The following is a 21,238-nucleotide window of genomic DNA, read 5'->3' on the forward strand; positions in this document are numbered from 1 at the left end:
GGACGAAGAGGTGCAAGGTTTGGTCTCGCCTACCTTTGGTCACGCCTCCATTTCTTCCCTGTCGCTTGTCCTCTTCTCCTCCATTTCAGCAGTACTTTGTTGTGTCAACGTGATCCTGCGTTTCCATGGATGGCGCAATCGTGGTGCAGACGTATTTATGCGGCAAGAAAGATCTATCCCGGCGCTGTCGCAACATGTGCGATGCAGCACTGAGGAGGACAATATCAAGGAGGATGTGAGAAACTGCAGAGTCTACCCGAGCACGTCGCGACACCACCTCTCCCAACGCTCGACAACCTCTCTCACGCTCCACACTGCCTCGCCCGCCTCTCCCGCTCCCCCGCCGCCGCTGACCGCGCCTCTCTCGACCCAGAAGCACTCGACGTGCTTCTTCCCGCAATCCGCACACCGCTCCTTCGCCCCACCCGCCTTTGCCGCGCCCGTGCGGCCCGCGAGCTCGACAAGGCACAGCCGTTCCCAGCGATGGTGGTTCCTCGTCCCCCGCTCGGCGAAGCGCAACTCGACGCCGCGCATCGCGCCGACGGCGGCGACGGAAGGGGAGGGCGTGCGCGGGAGGATGTCGCGCACGATGGGCTCGCGCGAGGGGCACGAGGCGCGCCATTGGCTCAGGCGATGGACCGGGCGGAGAGCGCGACCGAGCTTGATGAGTGCTCGTGGAGATGGCGAAGCGGCTGCAAAGGAAGAAGGAAGCCATAAGCATCGTCATTGAGTTCTGGCGAGGGAACGACCAGACGCACTCGAAGCACTCGCGAGATGCGATGGGGTATCGCGCGGGACGAGCTCGTGGATGTAGATGTAGCTGTACCAGATGGTTTATTGATCGGCCCCGCAGACGGTAGAGGAAAGAAGGAAGGGAGGCGCACCCGGACGTGTCTCGTTCGGAAACGGGTTCCGCCATGTAATGCCGCAGCAACGCCTGCGTCTCGAGCGGCAGCTCCATCGGGATCCAGTCTGCGAGGACCACAACAAGCACGGCAGAGTCCGTCAGCGCCATCTGGTCGACGATCCTCGACAGAGACTACACGAGCGGATCAACGTACCCTCGAACCGAATCCACCTCTCCTCCCGCCTCACGACCCGCTCGCGGCCCTCCTCAGCAGCCGCCGCCCCCTCTGCTGCGCGCTCGAGCACGCATGAGACGAAGCACCCGCTCTCGACGAGCGCGCTCTTGGCGTGCTGCGCGCAGTAAGCGGGCACGTGCCCCTCCTCCCCCTCGTCTCCCTCTTCGTTGAGCGCCTGCGAGTGCAAAGACGAGACGAGCCGCGTGCAGCGCCGCGACTGGGCCGTGATCCCGCTGCATTGCTTCGCGTCTGCGCGCCGCTTTGACGGGGACGGGGACGGGGTGGGAAAGGGCGAGACGCGCGGTGCGCGTGGGGCTGGAGGATTGGGGGAGTGAGGAGGCGAGCGGCGAGAGCGCGGAGTGGGCTGCTTTGGACCCTCTCGAGGCGAAGGGGAGGGGCGAGAGGTGGAGGCGGAAGCGGGCGCGGAGAAGGAGCGAAAAGCGATGCTCGGGCTCGGAAGGGTGTCGTCCGAGTCGGAGAGAGAAAAGCCATCGTTGTGGTAGTTGTACTCGCTTCCGGACGACGAGGAGAGTTCAAGCGGAGGAGGCTTCGATCGAGGCGGACGTCGACGGCGGGGCGAGGTCACCTCGGCTTGAGGTTCAGCCGACGTCTTGCGCGAGCGCGGCGAGGAGAATGGTGACGCGGGAGGCTGGTACGGCGAAAGAGCGGCGGGTAGAGCTCGAGCGGAAGCAGCGGGAGCGCGAAGGGGAAGAGGCGGAGCCTGCACGGTCGAGAACACGTAAGCCTTGGTCTCCGTGCAATCTGCGTTCGAAGACGGTTCATCACGTACCGAGGAATGAGCAGGGCGAGCTGGAGACGGCACATAGGGCGGACCAGGGGCTCTTCTGGGCGATGCCACCTTGGAGACCGTTCGTTCCGGCAGGGCCGGCGGCACTGGCGGGCTCGGCAGAATGGAGACAGAGGGAGCGTGGTACGGAGGTGGCGGTGGCAGCGGCGGCTGCAGGTCGTGTGCCTGCGCGGCTTCCCGAGCTGCGGCAGCGGCTGCCCGGTGCGCGAGGACGGCTTGATGCATCGGAATGAGGGGAGCCGAGTTCGTTGAAGGGGGCAAAGGCGGACGGGAAGGGGTAGCCGACGCGGACGAGGCGTGACTAGGTGGCGAAGGAAGGGGTGGACGCGCTGAAGAGTTGGCTGTAGAGGCGACGGCGGGCGTTGCAGGCACGAAAGCAGGAGCCGAGGCGGACTGACGGGCGAGGAATGGTGGCGGTGGCTGATGACCTTGTGCATCATGCGCAGTTGCACTCGACGAGTCGGTGCGGGCGGTCGGCGGCGAGTTTGCGGGAGCTGGTCGTCGCGGTTCCGACGGACAGTGGTGCGAGCGGACGTCGTGAAGCTCGCCGCGCTCGCTGATGGACAGGTCGGCCATCCCAGCGTCGCAGGAGCGCGGTTGCGAGCGCCTGGCTTCGCACGCTGCATCCCACGACGTCCCCACCTGCTTGACCCGCTGGTGTCGAAGCGTCTGCGCGGCCCTGCCGTCCCCTCCAGCATCGGCAGTCGCGCCCTCGTAGACGTTGAAGGGCGCTCGTGGGCCGTGGCAGTGCCTGCGGTCGCGCGCTGCGAGGTCGGGCTCTGTCGCGAGGGCCCAGAGGGGTTGCGGCGGGGGGAGGGGGATGTCGAGAGTCGAGAGAGGAGCGCGGGTGGGTGACCGCTCGGGCGAGGAGCGACTGAAGAGGTCTGCAAAGGCACCCATTGCCTCGCTGGGCCGGGTCGAGTCCCTGGCCAGAAGAGAGCGGAGTGGTTGAGGCGGTGCAGCTGATGAGGACGAGGTGCGGCAGTCGCGAGACTCGCAGCGCTAGAGCAAAGGGAGGGCCGGCTAGCTGCGCGCGTAGCTCTGCATGGCTCGCTCGGTCGACAGGAGACTCGCGCAGGGTCGCCGCGACGAGAGCCGCTTCGTCGCTCAACTTGGAACTGCGCTCTCCTCTCGTTCCACATCCATTGCCGGCCTAGGCCTTGCGCAGCTTATACCGCCCACACTACGGCGACGCAGAGATCCACCCTGGCGCACCCTCCGCCCCTCCCGCTCTCGCGCGTGCACCGCCTCCTCCGCCCGCTTCGCGCTTCTCTCGCACACTTTACCGCCCATCTCGACGCAGAGCGCACCCGCACGAGCACCGCACCGCCATCGCACAAGCCTTCGAACGCGCGCCGCACCTCCCGCACCGCAGACGACGACCGCGAGTGGTCCGCATCGTCCTCGACGACCCACAACAAGCGCCGCCGCTCGTCGACCACGCTCGCCGGCGGCGCGCAGCCCGCCTCGAAGCGTCTCGCCGGCGGAAGTGCACCTGACTCGAGCCCGTTCAAGCAGGCTTGGCGCAGGAGGCCAGGGCGGGCGGGCACCACCTATGGCTCGCGGCGCGGCGGCGGGTCCGGTTGGGTGGCGGGTCCAGAGGGAGAAGCCGCAGCAGGACCAAGTCGCCTACGAGAGAGTGCCGCTGCACCTTCCTCGCCGGCTGCTGCGCCACGCTGGTCCACCGCCGACCTTCTGCGCCGCCTCGAATCCGCGAGTCTTTCGCCCGAGGCGATGCAGCGCGCTCTGCACGTCCTCCGTGCGTACGGCAATGTTCTCGAAGCTGTGTACTCGGCGATGAATGCTGCGCACGGGGAGCAGAGGCGTGTCCCGAGCTTGGCAGAGTGCGCGGCGAGGGAGGTCGGGCGCGCGATCGAGGACAACGTTCGCGCCTGCCTCGCCGAGGGCTACTCGCTTTCGGACGACGAGGCGAACTGTGGCGAGGAGGGTCTGGGTGACGACTCGGTCGAAGCGGAGAGCGAAACGAGCTTTCTCAACTCGGTCGAGATGGAGCGCTCGGCTTCCGCGCAGGAACTAGACCTCGAGGGCGCAAAGCTCCAGGACGAGTGGTACGAGTCGTGCCCGGCCTACGCTTCACGGTATGTCTCGCCGACGTCTCAACGTCACCGCGAGATACTGACTCGCCTTGGCACCGCTGATGCAGCTGGATCCTCGCGGAACACGCAACCTCGGTTGTCACGACTGCGCTCGGTGCTTCCGACGCACCCTTCGGCCTGATCGAGTGCTGCTTTGACCTGTGTCGGGTCAACAGAGCGGAGTCAGAAGTGCGTCGAAGCAGCCTGAACCCTCGTAGGCGAGCGTTGCTGACGCTCGTTCTGCAGGGCGCCCGCTTCCACGACCTCCTCGTCTTCGGCGCCCTCAGCACGCCTTCCTCAGCCCGGAGCAGTGCACGTAGCACAGCTTCAGCGCCTCACCTCCTTCCCCTCCTGCGGCACACCCCCTTGCCCTCCTCGCTTCTCACGACCTCGCTCCTCCCCGCGCTCCTCGCCTCTTCTTTCTCCGACCGCCTCTTCTTCCACTCGTCCCTCTCGCTCGCCGCCCTCCCGCGCGGCACCGCGCTCAGGCCCGCACAGGACCCGCCCCTCGCCGTTGGGCTCATTCAGGTCCTGAGCGATGTCGCGTCGCGCATGATCCGCGCCATCGCCGCGTCTGTCGCGCCTTCCCGCATACACGACGCGATGAGCGACGACGATGAGGAGACGGTCGACCCTTCGTCTGCGCAGCGCCTCATCGACGAAGTCCTCGCGCGCATCTCGACGCAGACGCGTGCTGCCCTACCGCTGCTCCTGCGGCCAGATACATGCGATTTAAAGCTCCTGGACGAGCTTAGTGAAGCACTCGAGCTCGTCTGGCGCGAGGCGGGACGGACGGGCCTGTACGGCTGCGAAGGCGCAGAGGACGACGAAGCGCTCGACGAGCTGCGCGCTGTGGCGCTCGTCGTCGAGCTTTCGCTCATTGCGAAGGACTCCGCGGTCCTCAGCGAGCCGAAGCACGGGCGGCTCGTCGCGCTGGCCTCGCTCCTGCCAGTGCCGCCGCGGAGGTCTTCTTTCTGCCTCAACCGCGAGGCCGCCTCGTCCTCGTCCGAGAGCGACTCGGCCTCCGCCTCGGCGCTCCATGCTGCCCTCACGCGCTTCCTCCTCCCCTCGCTCGCGCAGCCTTCATCCCTTCTCCCGCTCTGCGACGCGCTCCTGTCCTCCCCCACCCCTTCCACCTCCAACGAGCTCGAATCCCTTGCGCGCGCGCTTCTGGCCGCCTATCTCGACGTGCCGACGAGCGCGGCTAACGTGCAAGCGCGGGAGGAGGCGCGCGCGAGGCTCGAGTCGCTCGAGCGGACGAGGCGTATGAGCGGTCGAGCGAGGCAGAGACGCCCGGGGCGGGTGGAGGAGGCGGGCCGGGAGCAGAGCGAGGAAGCGGATGTCGAAGAAGACATTGAGACGGACTACGACGAGCCAGTCGAACCGGCGTCTGGCCGAAGGTCGACGAAGCGCCGCCGGGTGGCTTTGGAACGCTCGCCAGTCGTCGAATCTGCGTCGGACCCATCCGCCGAAACAGATGACGAGGACGACGCCGCCCCCGCCGTTGTCCTGGACGAGGTATCAGATGCTGAGGACAAGCTCGCCCTCGTCTTTGACCTGCACGGCCGCACACAGCGGCGACACCGCTCGATATCGGCCCCGTCACGCTCGATTACCGCCTCATCTTCCCACTCAGGCGATGCGCACGCAGAAAAGCGCTCGCGCACCATTCGCTCGCAGACAGCTTCGCGTTCGCCATCGATTGAAGTGCTCGTCCTCTCGCCCTCCGCATCGCCAGTTCCGGCATCGCCTCCTCCTCTCCCGTCCGCTTCTGCTCCGCTACCCTCCGCAGCATATAAGCGGACAACTCTGGCGCCCTCGCGCTCGCAGCCGGCGCTGCAGCTCCCCATCTCGTCGGACGCAGACGACCTCGACCTCCTCGCGCGTCGACGGCAGAAGAGGCGCCTCAAAGCCGCCAGTGTCAGCGCGAGTGGGAACGATCGCGCACACTCGCGTTCCCGCAGCCTCAGCCGCAGCGAGTCGAGCAGCGTCGAGCCGCCCACCTTCTCGTCGAGCTCGCAGCGCCAAGGACCGGAGCGCAAGAAGCGTGCACTCGTAAAGCCGCGCAGTTGCGAAATGGAGCGCGAGGCAGAGAGCAGCGAGGACGAGCTGGCGATGTAGAGCGTAGCGTCCTCGAGCTCCTCCCCCTCACCTGTCCTTAGCCGGGTTGTTCCTTGTCCCTATCGAATCATCCTCGCATCATCGCATCGATTTGCTTCCCCCTAGCGCCAGCGCAAGCGAGCCGGATGTGTACGAGCTGCGTAAGGATTACAGACTGTAGGAATTGCGAAAGTGATGCGAGTATGCGCTCTATGCCCCTTCCCGTCTAACTCCTGACCACCTCCCTTCTCCCTCTCGGGCATATCTTCGACACATTGTTTTCTCGCTCAGACTGAGCCCGAGTTGTCGGCGCACGACCACGGTCGGCCACCCGACGCGGCGTATTCGTCGCGGATCGAGAGACTGCAAAGCCCGAAGGTAAGACGCGTTCCGTTCGGACAGTAGGAGACGGAAAGCGACGCACACAGAGCCGTAAGTGCCGCCGACAAGCAAGAAGGAAGCAATGCCGAGGATGATGACGTTGCCGATGACGCCGCACCACAAGAGGAGGGTGCGCTTCTCCTTGACCTTGAAGGCGTCGCGGATGTCGTACAGCCACATGAAGGCCTGCAGCGGGAGCGCCGGGGTCAGCCTCCAGCGTACACGTAGAGCGGTATCGCACGCGAGACAGGCTCGGAACGGGAGGTGGGAGGACAAGATGATGAAAGCGAAACGCACCTCAGCGTGGAGAGCCATCGCCGTGCCGAAGCAGGAAGCTGTGCAAGAGGATGCTTAGACACGTGTAGCAGGTTCATACGCTGTGGGACCTGGCGCACCAACGAGACCGACGAGACCACCAAAGACGGGGATGGCGGACGCGACGATGTACGAGAACATGAGGCAGCCGAAGATGCACGCGAACCAGACGAGCCAGTGCGTCGGCGTAGAGTGGTTGAGGTGCTTCGAGCCGCGGAGGACGCGCACAAAGATGTACTTGCCGGCAAGCTGTGGCGGTGGCATCTGTGAGCGCGGCTCCGAGCAAAGGGCAAAGTCCAGACGCACGTGGTTGTAGATGACCGAGGTGAACTGCGACAAGAGTGTGAGCAAATGGTCGACCCAGATTCCAACGAAACAGCACGCACGAGGAGGCCAGGCAAGCCGATGCCGTATGCAATGCGCTTGATGAGCACACCGGCCGTGCCCAACGCCGGGTTCGCGACGTACTGACCGGCGTAGCGGTAGACGACGCAGCCGACGACGATGTAAAAGCAGGTCATGATGGTCTGCGAGCAGACGACGGCCTTGCGGAAGTCGCGCGGGTTGCGCATCTCAGACGCAATCGGGAGGTACAGGGGCGTGCCCGAGTACGCAAACAGGATGTTCGAGATGGCGTTCATTGCCTGCGCAAAGGTCGGGTTGCCGACGACCTTGAAGTCGGCGTCCCACGGGCCCTCCTGGGGCGCGAGCGCAGGCCGGCCGCCGACGGGGATGGCGATCGTGACGAGGAGGACGGACGAGATGACCGCGACGAGCGCGATCCAGGAAAGGAACTTGAGCTGCTCAAGCTTGGGAAGGGCGGCGAGCGGGAAGGTCATGAGCGCGGCGACGACGACAAAGACGGCAGTGCAGGCGCCGTGCAGCGACATGGCGTTGAAGGCGGTACTAATGGAGATCTGTCATGCGAGGGTGTGGACGTCAAGGCGGATTTTACGCTGGGCGGTCGGGACTGGGCTCGAACAGCGAGAGACGCGAGACGTACGAAGGCGCTGCCAGTCGTCATGGCCATGTCTGTTGAAGGAGAGGCGTCAGAAACGCAGTACATCGAGCAGCAGAAGCGAAGGGTGCACGCACACATCCAGGTCGCAAAGGCAAAGATGAAGCTGCCTGGCCGGCCGAACATGAGCTTGCCGCAGTCGGACAGCGAGTCTGTAGCGAGATGAGCGTAAGTTCGGATTTTTGAAGGCACACGCAAGTCCAGGGAGCCCAACTCACAGACTTGCGGGTGGTTGATCTTGAAGATACCTGTGAACGCTCCCGTCAGCTCTCGCGAACACGACCATACCTCACGCATGAGACAAACCAATTTCGTAATCTGTGAAGCCAGCTGTCAGCAGCAGCCATGCCGCGTGAGAAGGCAAATCGCAGCGCACCTGTCCAGCCCGTCATGATCGCCATCACGCACAGCACGATCAAGCCCGGCACCAAGCCCAGCGTGTGGAATGCGCTCGGAATGGTGCTGGCGGAGCGACAGACATGTCCCGATCAGCGCACGCGCACCGCAACAAGCCCGAGCAAAGGAGGGAGGGGGAGAACGCACAGGACGCCCAACCCGATCTGCGTCTTCATCAAGATGATGGTCGTCCACACCCAGCCGACACTGCGGTAGTTGACCGTGCCCTCTCCCTGGGCGCCAAAGACATCGTCGACCTCGGGCCCCTCTGCGATCGCGTCGAGCCCGCCCTGCACGACCTCCTTGTCGTCCTTGCCCGCGACGCTCGCCGCGCTGCTGCTGCTGCTGCCATCGGGCCGCGAGTCGCGCTTGGCGACGGACGGTGCTGCGGCCGTGTCGAGCGTCGTTGTCGACGCCGAGGCGGAAGAGGCGGGAGGGAGGACACCCATACTGATGAAGGCGGAGGACGGAGCCGAAGGTTGGCGAAGGGCGCTCGGGCGAGGCGCAGGAGACGTGCGTGCGCGCCTGGAGAGCAGACGGAGCGAGAGCGTGGGCTGGAGAAGCAGCGCGAGCGAGTCGAGAGGCGCTTCGAGCAGGTGCAGCTGCGCTCAGACGAAGGCGAGAGCAGGGGGCCTTGACTTGGCGGCCGAGGCCTCGACTGTGTCCGAGGCAGCGCGCGCGCGCGCCGCGCAGCGAGCGCGCCGCACGCGCCAAAGCGAGCGCGGGCCAACTTTTCTGAAAGGCGGGGTTGGCAAAGCGGAGAAGAAGCGGGGAGCGGAGAGCGGAGGGTGAGGGCGCCCTTTTCTGGGAGTCAAGGCGAGCGGCGCGTTGACAGCGCCGTATGCCGAGTCTCAGGCTGGTGTCGGCGTAACAGTAGGCGATGTCAAAGTCGTGACGGCAAGGTCGATCAGCGAAGAGCGATGAAGCAGCTCGATGCGGCGCCTCGCAGTGCAGAGGGTATCGGTCGTTGTCCGCCAGTCCCAGCGAATGCTGGATTCACGCCGAGCCATCGCAGAGCCCGCCGGAGCGTGTGGCCGCGTTGCAGTGAGTAGGTGCTGATAAGGCGGCATGACGAGGCGGCGAGGCCGGTCGTCAGCCCCGAGAGGCGGCGCGGCGCAGCAGCAAGACAGAGTGGCGTGCTCTGGTCCGCAAGGGCGCGCAACCGGACCCGGCAGGGTGAGAGCGGCGTCGATGTCGTCGTGGTTGAAGCGAGAGGAGCAGCTCTCCCTCGTGCGTTCGCCTCGACTGCAGTCGAAGGCTTCTTCGAGCTGCCAGTGCGCTCAGAGTGTCGATCAGCCCGCGGCCCGGGCCGCTAGACCGCCACCGTGGCGAGTAGGGCCTCGCTCTCCAGACAATCTCCTCTCCCGATCCCTCTTCCCTTTGTCTCGCAATGTACAGAGCCCGCCTTCTCTCTCTCGCAACGTAAAGTCGCAAGTCGCGATGAAATGCGAGTGCACCACGAGTGAGCCCCCGGCTAAACCCCGCGCCTGGCCCGGTCTTTCACTCGCGCTCGACAGCAGCGCAATACACACCTCCTCCTCCGCCCGCCCTTTCTTTTCTTCGTTCATTCGTTCGTTCTTTCTATGCGCCCCGACTCGGGCGAGGCGACCCCGCCCGACTCGGCGGGTTGCTCCCCAGCGGCGTCTCCCCATCAGCCACGTCCGCCGCCGCGCGAGCGCCGTTCGCCGCCGCACCGTTCTTTGCTGCAGACCCGCTCGCCCCCGCCGTGTGGGGAGCGGTGGGAGACGAGGAGTTGTGCTGCGGCTGGCGCGCGAGGATGGCCGAGAGGTCCGTTTCGCTGCGGGTGGGTGGACGAGAAAAGAGGCGCGCGCGTCAGACCGACTCCGTCTCGCACCAAAAACTCGTTCCTTTGTCGCCCGAGCTGGGAAGCGGGGCACTCGTCCAGAGTACACGCAGCAGGCGGCGAGCAGTGGCGAAGGCTGAGAAAGAGAGAGAGAGAGAGAGAGAGAGAGAGAGAGAGAGAGAGAGCAAGGAAGAAGGAGCAAGGAGGGACGCACCGACCTGCGCGCTCGGCGCTCTCGTCCTCCAGTTCCCACGCAGGCCTCCACCCCCCGAGCGGCTTCCCCTGTCCATGTGCCTCGTCCGCACCCGACGCGGCGGCGGCGGCGTCGTCGTCGGGCACGAGTCGGCTCGTGGTCGCGCGCAGGAGCGGGTTGGGGAACGTGTTGTGCGTCGAGCCGAGCGAGGTGTAGCTGCGTGCGCGACTCGTTGGGTGATCAGGTACGTGGTCGCAGAGGGGAGAAAGGGAGGGAGAGAGAGAGGGGGGACGCACCCATAGTCGTACAACTCGCACCACTCCAACCCGCGCTGGTCGTCCCCGTCCGCCCCCCCTGCGCCCGCACCCAGGCTCAGTTCCTCTGAGCGCAAAAAGTCCCACACGTCGCCGTAGCTCCAATCGAGGACGGGGTGCACGCGGACAAAGTCGGGCCACCCGGCGTCGGTCGGCGCGAACGGGGTGAGCTGCGCGCCGTGCGGGTCGTTGCGGCGGACGCCGACGAGGATGGCCTTGATGGGCTTGGCGGGGTGCGAGCGGGCGTGCGCGTCGAGGTAGGACTGGAGGGCGAGTTTCATGCCGCCCTCGACGGCCGAGAGCGAGAGGTGGTACCAGGTCGCGCAGAGGGTGACGAAGGCTTCGACTTGGGGGAAGGGCGAGGGGCAGCGAACATAGACGGTCGGGATCGGCGGGAGCGTGATTGAGGCGGGGGACGAAGAAGAGGAGGAGGATGCGGGTGGTGGTGGTGCGGAAGAGGAGGTGGGGAAATGTGCCGGGTGGAGGTGCCGCAGGATGGCGGCGGCGAGGAGGTGCACGAGGACGGTGCCTGTGTGCGCACAGATCGAGGGCGGGGACAGGTGCATTGACGAGCGATCGGACGGTGTAAGCCGAGGGAGTCAGCGGAGTTGGTTCGCGGCAACAGGGGATCACGGGGCGCGACGCACAGTCCTTGCCGCCGTTGAAGCTGAGCGCGACCTGGTCGAGGCTGTGTACGCAAAGGGGAGCGCGAGTGAGCGGGGCGGAGAGAGGCCGAGTGGGGGGGAGACGGAGACGTGCCGGTAGTCGTCGAGGGCTTGGTCGATGATGGCGAGGGCGGCGCGGGTCTGAGTGCCAAGGCGGGTGGAGCGCTGTGCGAGCTGGTAGACGCGCTGTGCGTCGGGGAGCGAGAAGGGGCGGCGGTGGGGCGAGCACGGCGGCGGGGGCTGGTGCTGGAGCATGCCGGGTGGATGGTCGGGTGCTGTGAGGGGTCGCTTCTAAGGGGCACTGCTGCGCTGCTCTAGTCTCGGAAACACGCGTGGAGAGCGAGAGAGAGACGCAGCCGACGCGACTTGGCGGAGGACGAGAGTCGGTGCGGATCGCTCCCTCTCCCGCGAGTCTGCTGCGACCGAGCGAGCGAGCAGCCGAGAACTTGCAAGGTGCGCACTTTCCACCAGCACTCGCACCCTGCTCGCCCCCTCGCAGCTCGCGTCGACCGTCCCTCGCTCGCTCTCCCCTTTGCCCGCCCATCCGCACCGCAGCACCAACGCCCCGCCCAGCTCGCACGCCGACGCGTGCACCGTGCACTGTCCCGCTCGAGACCACCCGCGCTGACTCGCACGCGTCCCTCCAGTCTCGCAACCGCCGAACCCTCCCCCCCTCTCCCTCATCTCGTCGCGCACCTCTCCCGTCCCGCCTCCCTCCAGCCCGCCATGCAGGGGCTCCCGCAAAACGCACAGTATGCCGTAGACGAGGTGCGCTCACCACTGCTTCCCCCCGTCTCTCGCTTGCCCCGCTCCCTCTGCACCTCGACACCGCCTCTCCGCGCGTCGACGAGCCACTGACACCCTGCCTTGCCCGACGTGCATGCAGTATGGCCGCCCCTTTATCGTCCTGCGAGAGCAGTCGAAGCGCACCCGCCTCCACGGCATCGAGGCCCTCAAGTCGCACATCCTCGCCGCCCGCACCGTCTCCAACATTGTCAAGACGTCCCTCGGCCCGCGCGGTCCGTCTCTCTCGCTCTCGCTCCCCTGACCTCACGAGCGCGCGAACGCTGACGCACGTGCACGCAGGCCTCGACAAGATCATGATCTCGCCGGACGGCGACATCACCGTCACCAACGACGGCGCAACCATCATGAGCCAGATGCAGGTGCGCAATCCTTCCATACCTCGATCGTGCCTCGGCTCTATCCGCCGCGACGCGATGCTACTGGCCGCCGGGCGCACGCTGCACACGGCTCGACCGGAACTGACGCAGCCTCGCCCACGCCGCGCGCAGGTCGAGCACGAGATTGCCAAGCTTCTCGTCGAGCTGTCCAAGTCGCAGGATGACGAGATTGGCGACGGCACGACCGGTGTCGTCGGTGCGTCTCTCCTCCTTGTTACTCTCACCTTTCTCGAATGCGTCGTGACTGACACATTTCACCACCCCTGCTCGACCGTATACCTACTCTCCCGCATCCTCCCCATCGCCACCTCTCGCCCTACGCCGGTCCGCTGCCGCACGCAGTCCTCGCCGGCGCGCTCCTCGAGTCGGCCTCGTCGCTCCTCGACCGCGGCATCCACCCGATCAAGATTGCCGACGGGTTCGACCGCGCGTGCGCCGTCGCCGTCGCCGAGCTCGACCGCATCGGCGACGTCGTCGAGTACGCGCCGGGGCAGACGGACGAGCTCCTCAAGGTTGCGCAGACGAGCATGGGGAGCAAGATGTGCGTCGGCGTCGCGCGCGCGCTTGAATGCTCTTGATTGAGGACGGAGACTGACTGCGCGCACGCGAACGAGCAGCGTGTCCAAGGCGCACAGCCTGTTTGCGCAGATCGCGGTCGACGCCGTCCTGTCGGTCGCCGACCTCGAGCGCAAGGACGTCCCGTTCGACCTGATCAAGGTGACGGGCAAGGTCGGCGGGTCGCTCGACGACACGGCGCTGATCCGCGGCGTCCTCCTCGACAAGGACATGTCGCACCCGCAGATGCCGCGCACCGTCACGGACGCAAAGCTCGCGATCCTCACGTGCCCGTTCGAGCCGCCGCGGCCCAAGACCAAGCACAAGCTCGACATTACCTCGGTTGACGAGTTTAAAAAGCTGCAGCAGTACGAGATGGACACGTTCCAGAACATGATCCGCCAGGTCAAAGACACGGGCGCCAACCTCGTCATCTGCCAGTGGGGCTTTGACGACGAGGCGAACCACCTCTTGATGCAGAACGACCTCCCGGCCGTGCGCTGGGTCGGCGGGCCCGAGATCGAGGTGCGTCGCGGCGTCCAGCCCCCTCTCTCTACCATCGCCCCGGCTTCCGAACTGACCTCCCTTGGCCCCCGCTCTCGCTCCGCCCGCGCGCAGCTGATCGCGATCGCGACCGCCGGGCGCATCGTCCCGCGGTTCGAGGACCTGTCGGCGGCCAAGCTCGGGACGGCGGGCACGGTGCGCGAGGTGTCGTTTGGCACGACGCGCGACAAGATGCTCGTCATCGAGGACTGCGCAAACTCCAAGGCCGTCACCGTCTTTGTCCGCGGGAGCAACAAGATGGTGCGTCCGTTCTCTCTTCCCTCGGCATCTCTCGTGTCTGCGGCCTGAAGTGGCAACGACGGGCTTGACGCGAACTGACGCCTGCTGCACCCTCTCTCCCCTTCTCTGCGCTCTGCAACAGATCATCGACGAGGCCAAGCGCGCGCTGCACGACGCGCTGTGCGTCGTGCGCAACCTCGTGCGCGACAACCGCGTCGTGTACGGCGGCGGCGCGGCCGAGATCGCGTGCTCGCTCGCCGTCGCGCGCGCGGCCGACGAGGTCGCGACGATCGAGCAGTACGCGATGCGCGCGTTCGCGGGCGCGCTCGACGCGATCCCGCTCGCGCTCGCCGAGAACTCGGGCCTCGCGCCGATCGAGACGCTCGCAGAGGTCAAGAGCAGGCAGGCCGTCGAGGGCAACTCGCGGTTGGGCATCGACTGCACGGGCAACGGGCAGTACGGTGCGTCTGCGGAGCGCCTCTTTATCTCGGGGGTCTCGCAGTCCGAGGTCCGGGCGAAGTGGCACTGACCGGGTCCTCCGTGGCCGTGCGCAGACATGAAGGAGCAGTTCGTGATCGACCCGCTCATCAGCAAGAAGCAGCAGCTCCTCCTCGCGTGCCAGCTCGTGCGGCAGATCCTCAAGGTCGACGACGTCCTGCGCCAAAACGGGTCGGACGAGTACTGAGGCCGTCCGGTCCGGCCAGCTCGCGACCGGGTACCGTAGAAAGGGGACGTGGGTGAGGAACGACTTTTTGTACACGCACGATGTACCATATGCAATTCATGCGCTGCACGCCAGATGCGTTGCCTTCAGCTGCGAGGCGTTTGTAGGGAGACGAAACGCTGCAGATTCGGCGATGCGCTAGGCGTTTCTTCATCTATCTGATTGCGGTCAGAGGACCTAATGCGCACACTCTATCCACGGGACTGCTCTTGTCCTGCGAGCTCACGTCCCCTGTCCATCAGTCCCTGCATCTACCGCCTCGCTCGCGTCTATCGCCCACACTAAGGCCCCTCCTCCTCCTGCCTCTCGACCTCGTCCACCCTCGGCATCCCCTCCCCGACCCCGTCAACGCCGCACGCCTCGGCGCACACCTCTGTCGCACGCTGCACGCGCTCGACGTCCGCCCTCGTCCAGCCGCGCCGCAGCGCGCCGCGGAGGTGCCAGTGGATCTCGCGCGAGGTGCGCTGCGAGAGGAGGCAGGGGAGGGTCACGAGGGAGAGGAGGCGCGGGTCGGAGGAGAGCGGGTCGGGCGAGTGCGAGGAGGAGGAGAAGGGCGTGAGGAAGGTGCCGTAGGTCAGGCGCTCGGAGATGAAGCCTGTGCGCGTGTGCAATCGTCCGGTAGGGTCAGAGATACCCTGGAAGCACCAACGCGCGAATGAAGAATGGAAGAAACCGCACGCACGCAGGTCTTCGAGTCCGTCGTTGCGCATCCGCGAGAAGATGGCGTCCAAATCCCCCTTGTACACCGTCCGCAGCCCTTCTCGGCCCCTTGTCGCTCTCGTCACCCCACTGCCCTTCTCCTCGCTCTCCTCGAGCGCTCGACGGACGAACGTTCGGCTCAGGTCGCGCTTGTCGAGCACGGCGTCGTCGAGGTGGAGGAGCGTTTCGATCGCTCTGGGAACGCCAACCAAAATCGCGCTCTTGACGAGAGCCTCTTTGAGCTGAGCGACGATCAGTCGGCGAGGGTGCTGCTGGGCGTCAGGTGCGGAGGGCGAGGAAGAGGACGCAAGGTGGGGCTCAGCAATGTCCGGCGGCGGGTCCTGCCTCTTTGGCAGCGGCGGGCGCGGCTCGAGTGCATGTGCGAGACACGGCGCGAGCCACGTCGGGCCGTGGCCGAGCGTTGTCGCGGTTAGGAGCGGGATGAGCGAGCTTGCGAGGGGAGGACAGGACGAGGGGAGGAGCGGGGAGACGGTGTGTCGCAGGAATGCCGGGATGGCAGACGCTGCGAGGGGTGGCATAGCGGGGCTTGCGTGAGCTCTGGGCAGTCGCAAAGAGAGCAACGAAGGCGGCAGGAGCAAGAAGGTGCCCACGCCTCACACAAGTAGTTGCTTCCGCGCAGCTGTCCTTTCCCTCAAGCAAGTCTGGGCAGCCTCCCGAGGAGCATGGGCCCACCACCGTACTCGTTCCAGCCAGACTACGCCCACAACACCTACCTCGTCCTCTCGCTCCCATCCTCCAGCGCGGCCTCGTCCCCGTCCTCATCAGCGTCATCTCCTCCACCTCTGCCACCCTCGCACCTCCCGCTGCGGTACCAAGGCACGCTCGGACCGGGCCTGCTCGCCTCGGTGCACGTCTACGCGCTCGAGGGCGTGCCGAGCGGCGCAACTGCGGCGTCGACTGAAGAGGGCGCACAGGCGGCGGCGGTCGAGCAGGCAAAGGAGGCGCTGAGGGAACTTGCGCACGGAATAGATGGCGCGAGAGTCGAGGTGATGCTGCCCCGGCAGCGCGCGAAGCGGTAGCTGCGCGACGTAGCTGCATTGACTTCCAAGGACGGTTTCGGCGACGTGAAGACCGAGAAAGAAACGACTGCGCCGTCCATTTTCTTGCAGTGCAGGGATGAAAAAGGCGGCTGGCACGCGTCTACGTCTCCTCGGCAGCGCAGAGAGAAACAAAACAGGAATACAGACGGAAAGAGGGGGGCAAGAGGGGGAGGAAGGAGGTTTTTACGGGAAGAGACCCTTGGCCTGGCCCTCCTTCGAGTTGCGGAGCGCGTTGTCCTTGATCGCCCACGAAATGAGACCGTAGCCTGTCGAAGGGCGCCTCTCGCATCAGCACCTCGTTCTATTGAGAGGAAGTGAGCGCAGGAGGAACGCGACGCACCCATGCCGATCGGGACGGCAAAGTAGATGGCCTGCTGCGCGAGGCGGTGGTAGCCGCGCACGGTCCAGTGCTTCCACGCGCCGCGCATCGGCGCCTGGCGGAACGGCGAGACGGCTGCGGGAGACAGATGCGGGTCAACTTCGGGCTCGCGGAATGGAGCACGAGGGAGAGGGGCGCACTGTAGGTGACGATGCCCTTCTGCTTGGGGCCACCCATCTGTGCGAGCGGAACAAAGTCACATGTCAGCGTCCACCGATTCGATGTCGAGTCTGAGTTCCGGTCGTCACACGACCCGAACGAGACAGCGGAAGGAGCTGGACGCACGTCACCCCACCAGCCCATCCACTTGCTGCTCGTCGATACGGCGCAAGACGGAGAGAACAGAGGTCAACGATGCGTTCTCTTGAATGCGAGGTGGCATACTGTAGGCAGGCGCCTGGTACGCCTTTGGCTGCCGTCCAGGCGTAGGCTGCGGTAGGCGAGGCGCCACAGAGACATCAACGAAGCGCTGCGCCCGCAGGCAGGTCCGCCGTCGCGCGGGACAGCCCGTCCCCTCGCAAGCCGACCTCGCACGCCCAAATCCGCCTCGTCGTTGCGTACCGTCGCTCCTGCCCACACATCGAAGTGAGAATAGCCAAATGTGAACGCACCTGCCAGTGGGCATGCCCGAGTGAACCGAGGACGACGCGTGCATGGTGGATGCTCGGGAAGAGAAGAGGGGGAGAGGCTGTTGCGGCGAGGGCACTGGAGGATCAGCGAAGTGTTCAGGTAGCCCTGTAGCTGCTGCACAATTCCTTCGTGGCTCGTACAGCCCGCGCACGCGCGTACAAGCGGGCAGAGGACGGGCACGAGTCGGGGACGGGGCGACCAGGACGAAGAAGGCGCGCGGCGGTCGCTCGCGCGGGGCGTGCGCGGGCGTGCAAGGTTCACAAAGAGCTGCAGAGACTCGCTCGGACTCACACGAAGCGGGACGGGCTGCGCGTGGAGGCAGAGGGCGGCGCTCGCTCGCGCGGGCCAACGAGGCGAACGCTCAAGGCGGACCCGCTCGTGTCGCTTTCAGCCGCAGCTGAACCTATCTGCGAGGAACGAGGATGTTTTCAAAGCAGTCAGAGAGCAGTACAGACTATGAGACACCCTGCTCGGAGATAGCGCGTGGCCGCGGTGTTGCTCGTCGCCGCTTCAGTCGCCGCGGGCTGCTCGGCGAGGGCTCGTCGTCATGCGTTTGTGTCTGCAATAACCCGAGCCCCACTCCACTCCGGACTCGCTTGCCATCTCGCTTGCCCTTGCTCTGCTGCCTGCTCCTCAGCCCCGTCAGCTCCCCTCGCTCACCTGCTAGTCTCTGCTTCTTGCTCTCCATCAGTCTCGTCTCGCAGTCGTCCCCTCCAACCGGGCATGACCAAGACGCTCTCGCTTGCCGGCGTCGCCTCGCACACGGCGCCAAAGGGCCTCACGGGCTTCCTCCGCTGGCTCTGGCACCACCGCCGCAACAAGAAGGCCGGCAACCCTTCCAAGGAGCTCGTCTACGCAGAGGGCGTCGCCATCGTCCGCGCCTTTCTCGCCTTTGCCGCAAAGCACGGCGTCGGTGAGCTGCAGAAGTTTACTGCGAGCCATGTGCCCAGGTGCGGGCCCTACCCTTCCCTGAGCGTCGAGCGTGCGCTCGAGAGCTGGAAAGCGAGACTGACCGTTCATCCTCGCTTGCACGCGCAGTCCGACCTGGGTCTCGGTCCTCCGCGTCTCCGTTTCGCAGGCCAACATCAACCGCGCGGCGCACCTCCTTCACAAGGCGCTCTCGGTCGACCGGCGCACGGTCGAACTCGTCGGCGGCGAGAAGTGGTGGACGCTGAGGGGGCGCGACCTGACGGGCGAGTGGATCGAGGTAAGCCCTACTTCCGCTGCACCATGTTGCCGAAGTGCGCAGTGCTAACGAGTGGTCGATCTTGTGCATGCCCTGACAGCTCAAGAAGGACAAGATCAAGCGAGGCGCGAAACCGCCTGAACGCGTTCTGTTCTACCTGCACGGTGCGCTTCTTCTGTCTCGCTCATGTTCCGTCGTCAACAGGTTGCTGACCGTAGAGTATTGGGTGATCCAGGCGGCGCCCACTTCTTCAGTTCGCGTGCGCCCTCGATGATTCCCTCTGTTCGCCCGCACTTCTCACTTTGCTGACTCGCCCGCCCTCTGGCGCATTCGCTTGCCACCTCCAGTCGAAACGCATCGCTACCAGATCCAACGTGAGCGGTTTGGCTTTTCGGCTCGCACAGCATGTAGCGCTCACACACCATTGTTGCAGGCCACGCCCGAAAGCTCGGCGCACGAGCGTTCGCTCCCTCACAACGTACGCGCATGCGCTCCATCACCGGTCCCTCGCGCTGCCGCTCTACGGAATTGGAATTGATTCACCGCCAGGCGCCCGCAGGTCTTGCCCCTCAGTACCCCTTCCCTTGCGCGCTGCACGACGCACTCGCTTCGTACCTCTTCCTCATCGATCCGCCGACAGACGGATCCGTTGCGCATGAGCCTGTACCGCCCGAGAACATCATTCTGTCGGGCGACTCCGCGGGCGGCGGGCTCGCGCTCTCGGTGCGTCGAACGCTTGCTCCGGCGATGGAAGAAACAGGCGCCGAAGCTGACGAGCCGGTGTGAGGCAGCTACTTGTTGTTCTGCGTGATCTGGGATTGCCGATGCCGGCGGGTGCGACGCTAATCTCGCCGTGGGTGGACCTCGCGCACTCGTTCCCCTCCGTTGGCGGCGACGGTGCGTTCCTTGCCATATCTCTCTCAGGGTTTCCGTGGCTGACTCCTCAGTGAGAACTCAGGCAACGGTGATTATATACCCCCGAACGGATTCATCTACCGCCCAGACCTGGTCTGGCCTCCTCCGCCCAATCCCGCAACGGGCATCGAGCAGGTCCTCGTTGGAGAGGAAGCGCTAGCGGCCAACGGACAAGACGTTGTCGTCAGGCTCGATGAGCAGGTGCAGATGTACTGCCCGAACAACATGCTCGACCACCCGCTCGTGTCGCCCGTCAACCAGGGCTCGCTCGGGGGTCTGTGCCCGCTGTACATCGTGCGTCGCCGTCCCTTCGTGTAACGAAGCGGATCACTAGAGGCTAGCACAGACTGACCCCCTCTCCCTGCAGTGCTGTGGCGGCTCCGAGCTCCTGCACGACGAGATCATCCACGTCGCGCACAAAGCCGCCAACCCGTCCTCGTACCCGCCCGCACAGCGCATTCTCGAGCAGTACCCCTCGCAGCGTAAGCACCTCGAGCAGGACTACCCGCCGACAAAGGTCCAGCTGCAGGTCTTTGACGGAGGGTGCCACGTCGTGACGACGCTGAGCATCACAAGCTTGGCGAAATACGTGCGCCGCAGCTCTCTCTTCCGGCCTCTTGGCCATTCCCGGGCTGCGCAGATCTGACGAAAATGAATGTTTCTCCGCGCAGATGTACCGCGGCGCAGCGAATGCCGGCTTCTTCTTCCTCGCCGCCGCCAAGGCTCGCTCCTCCCGCCGTGAAAGTCACGGTCACGCCGCAAACGGCATGGCAGCTTCTTCGTCTTCTTCGTCGGTCTCGAACGGCGCAGCTTCGCACTCGACGTCAACCGAGACGAGCAGCAGCCAGCCGACGACGATTTCGGCCACAAGGCCAGTTGCGACGGTCGAGCCGGGCTTGCGTACGGCGGATCAGCAGGCTGCGAATGCGACGAGTCACGTAGAAGTGGCGGACGCCGACTCGGAAGAGGACGGCGACTCGAGCGACGCAGAGTCGTACGCCAACACCGAGTCGGAGCACTCATCCCTCTCGGAGCACGAGATCGAGGAGGCGGCCGCCGCAGCTGCTGCGGCTGCGCCGTCGTCAACGACGACAGAGAATGTTCCTCCTCAGCGCATCACGGCGACAGGTCACCTTCCCGCCTTCTCGTCGTCGCCCGCCGGCGCAGCCAACATGATCCGGCAGCGCGTCAACCTGCACGGCTTCATCCGCCCTCTTGAGCCCACCTCACAGCTCGACGGGTGCACGATGAACTCGGAGCACATCGGGCTGCTGCACGCGGTGCCGGTGCGAAAGTGGCTCGCGCAGCGGCGCGAGTGGGACGACAAGTACGCCAAGGATCTCGCGCACTTTCGCGAGCTCAAGCGCGCAGACTGGGAGGCTGCGCAGCGGAGCGGGTGGTTGCTCGGTCAGTTCGAGGGCGAGAGGCCGCCGCTCGGGAGTGTGGCGGCGTGGCACGACGAGGCGCTCGCGAAGGAGGCGGCGCGCAGTGTCGACGAGGCGGGCAAAAAGACCAAGGCGACGATGGCGCTCAGCATGTGGTCCGGCATCTCCGCCAAGCCGGACGAGGAGGTCGCGGGCGACAAAAAGGTCGAGGAGGTCAAGGCCAAGATTGAGCGCGAGGGCGACGAGCGGCAGGAGCAGGCGCCGACGTCGCGCGACAAGGAGCCGGCGACCGCTTCGGCGAGTGCTTGAGAAGCGTCTCGATGCGAGCGGTCCGCTCAGACTGCATGCAGGATTTTGGAGGTCGTCGCGGAAGGAGAAGGAGAGGGCGCAGGCCTTTCGTCGGATTTCCTCCGTAGTCGCTGTAAATAATTCTTTAACTCACTAGTAGAGCCTCACATAATACCAGCAGTAACTCCTCTGCCAGTTGTCGACGACCCCCACCTGGTCCTCGCGAGCGTCTTCATCTTGTCCCTAAGCTGCCATCGCGCACTCGCACAAATCGGCT

At 65.6% G+C, this 21,238-nt stretch overlaps 9 protein-coding genes across 9 annotated transcripts; 4 read left to right on the top strand and 5 right to left on the bottom strand.

The window, feature by feature from the left end:
- Positions 1-252: 252 nt before the first annotated feature.
- JCM10292_007117 (uncharacterized protein) lies at positions 253-2,790 on the bottom strand (the record flags this gene model as incomplete). The annotated part of the gene is made up of 5 exons (XM_076648193.1): positions 253-692; positions 759-820; positions 885-972; positions 1,062-1,803; positions 1,873-2,790. The coding sequence occupies 5 exons, from the start codon at positions 2,788-2,790 to the stop codon at positions 253-255; spliced, it is 2,250 nt and encodes a 749-aa protein (XP_076506140.1).
- A 145-nt stretch (positions 2,791-2,935) lies between these two features.
- JCM10292_007118 (uncharacterized protein) lies at positions 2,936-6,107 on the top strand (the record flags this gene model as incomplete). The annotated part of the gene is made up of 4 exons (XM_076648194.1): positions 2,936-2,992; positions 3,088-3,989; positions 4,055-4,175; positions 4,233-6,107. The coding sequence occupies 4 exons, from the start codon at positions 2,936-2,938 to the stop codon at positions 6,105-6,107; spliced, it is 2,955 nt and encodes a 984-aa protein (XP_076506141.1).
- Positions 6,108-6,373: 266 nt separating this feature from the next.
- On the bottom strand, positions 6,374-8,645 carry JCM10292_007119 (uncharacterized protein; the record flags this gene model as incomplete). The annotated part of the gene is made up of 12 exons (XM_076648195.1): positions 6,374-6,449; positions 6,511-6,653; positions 6,765-6,802; positions 6,863-7,031; positions 7,089-7,112; positions 7,169-7,699; positions 7,786-7,814; positions 7,878-7,952; positions 8,019-8,048; positions 8,107-8,118; positions 8,177-8,262; positions 8,344-8,645. 12 exons carry the CDS (start codon positions 8,643-8,645, stop codon positions 6,374-6,376), a joined length of 1,515 nt encoding a protein of 504 aa, XP_076506142.1.
- Positions 8,646-9,777: 1,132 nt separating this feature from the next.
- On the bottom strand, positions 9,778-11,427 carry FAD1 (FMN adenylyltransferase; the record flags this gene model as incomplete). The annotated part of the gene is made up of 5 exons (XM_076648196.1): positions 9,778-9,994; positions 10,215-10,409; positions 10,490-11,036; positions 11,155-11,195; positions 11,267-11,427. The coding sequence occupies 5 exons, from the start codon at positions 11,425-11,427 to the stop codon at positions 9,778-9,780; spliced, it is 1,161 nt and encodes a 386-aa protein (XP_076506143.1).
- Positions 11,428-11,898: 471 nt separating this feature from the next.
- CCT5 (chaperonin-containing T-complex subunit CCT5) lies at positions 11,899-14,379 on the top strand (the record flags this gene model as incomplete). The annotated part of the gene is made up of 9 exons (XM_076648197.1): positions 11,899-11,940; positions 12,059-12,191; positions 12,259-12,338; positions 12,468-12,552; positions 12,699-12,897; positions 12,974-13,436; positions 13,530-13,715; positions 13,837-14,155; positions 14,249-14,379. 9 exons carry the CDS (start codon positions 11,899-11,901, stop codon positions 14,377-14,379), a joined length of 1,638 nt encoding a protein of 545 aa, XP_076506144.1.
- A 320-nt stretch (positions 14,380-14,699) lies between these two features.
- JCM10292_007122 (uncharacterized protein) lies at positions 14,700-15,656 on the bottom strand (the record flags this gene model as incomplete). Its single annotated transcript, XM_076648198.1, has 2 exons — positions 14,700-15,013; positions 15,101-15,656. The coding sequence occupies 2 exons, from the start codon at positions 15,654-15,656 to the stop codon at positions 14,700-14,702; spliced, it is 870 nt and encodes a 289-aa protein (XP_076506145.1).
- A 144-nt stretch (positions 15,657-15,800) lies between these two features.
- On the top strand, positions 15,801-16,157 carry JCM10292_007123 (uncharacterized protein; the record flags this gene model as incomplete). Its single annotated transcript, XM_076648199.1, has 1 exon — positions 15,801-16,157. One exon carries the CDS (start codon positions 15,801-15,803, stop codon positions 16,155-16,157), a length of 357 nt encoding a protein of 118 aa, XP_076506146.1.
- Positions 16,158-16,361: 204 nt separating this feature from the next.
- QCR8 (ubiquinol--cytochrome-c reductase subunit 8) lies at positions 16,362-17,212 on the bottom strand (the record flags this gene model as incomplete). Its single annotated transcript, XM_076648200.1, has 5 exons — positions 16,362-16,444; positions 16,519-16,632; positions 16,698-16,734; positions 16,843-16,867; positions 17,169-17,212. 5 exons carry the CDS (start codon positions 17,210-17,212, stop codon positions 16,362-16,364), a joined length of 303 nt encoding a protein of 100 aa, XP_076506147.1.
- A 698-nt stretch (positions 17,213-17,910) lies between these two features.
- JCM10292_007125 (alpha/beta hydrolase) lies at positions 17,911-20,982 on the top strand (the record flags this gene model as incomplete). The annotated part of the gene is made up of 11 exons (XM_076648201.1): positions 17,911-18,137; positions 18,226-18,394; positions 18,474-18,537; positions 18,609-18,632; positions 18,721-18,747; positions 18,807-18,851; positions 18,933-19,096; positions 19,165-19,270; positions 19,332-19,582; positions 19,656-19,877; positions 19,960-20,982. 11 exons carry the CDS (start codon positions 17,911-17,913, stop codon positions 20,980-20,982), a joined length of 2,322 nt encoding a protein of 773 aa, XP_076506148.1.
- Positions 20,983-21,238: the final 256 nt, after the last annotated feature.

Source organism: Rhodotorula paludigena (assembly GCF_050403205.1).
Source record: "Rhodotorula paludigena JCM10292 DNA, Rt_paludigena_JCM10292v1_ctg14, whole genome shotgun sequence".
Taxonomy (NCBI): Eukaryota; Fungi; Basidiomycota; class Microbotryomycetes; order Sporidiobolales; family Sporidiobolaceae; genus Rhodotorula; species Rhodotorula paludigena.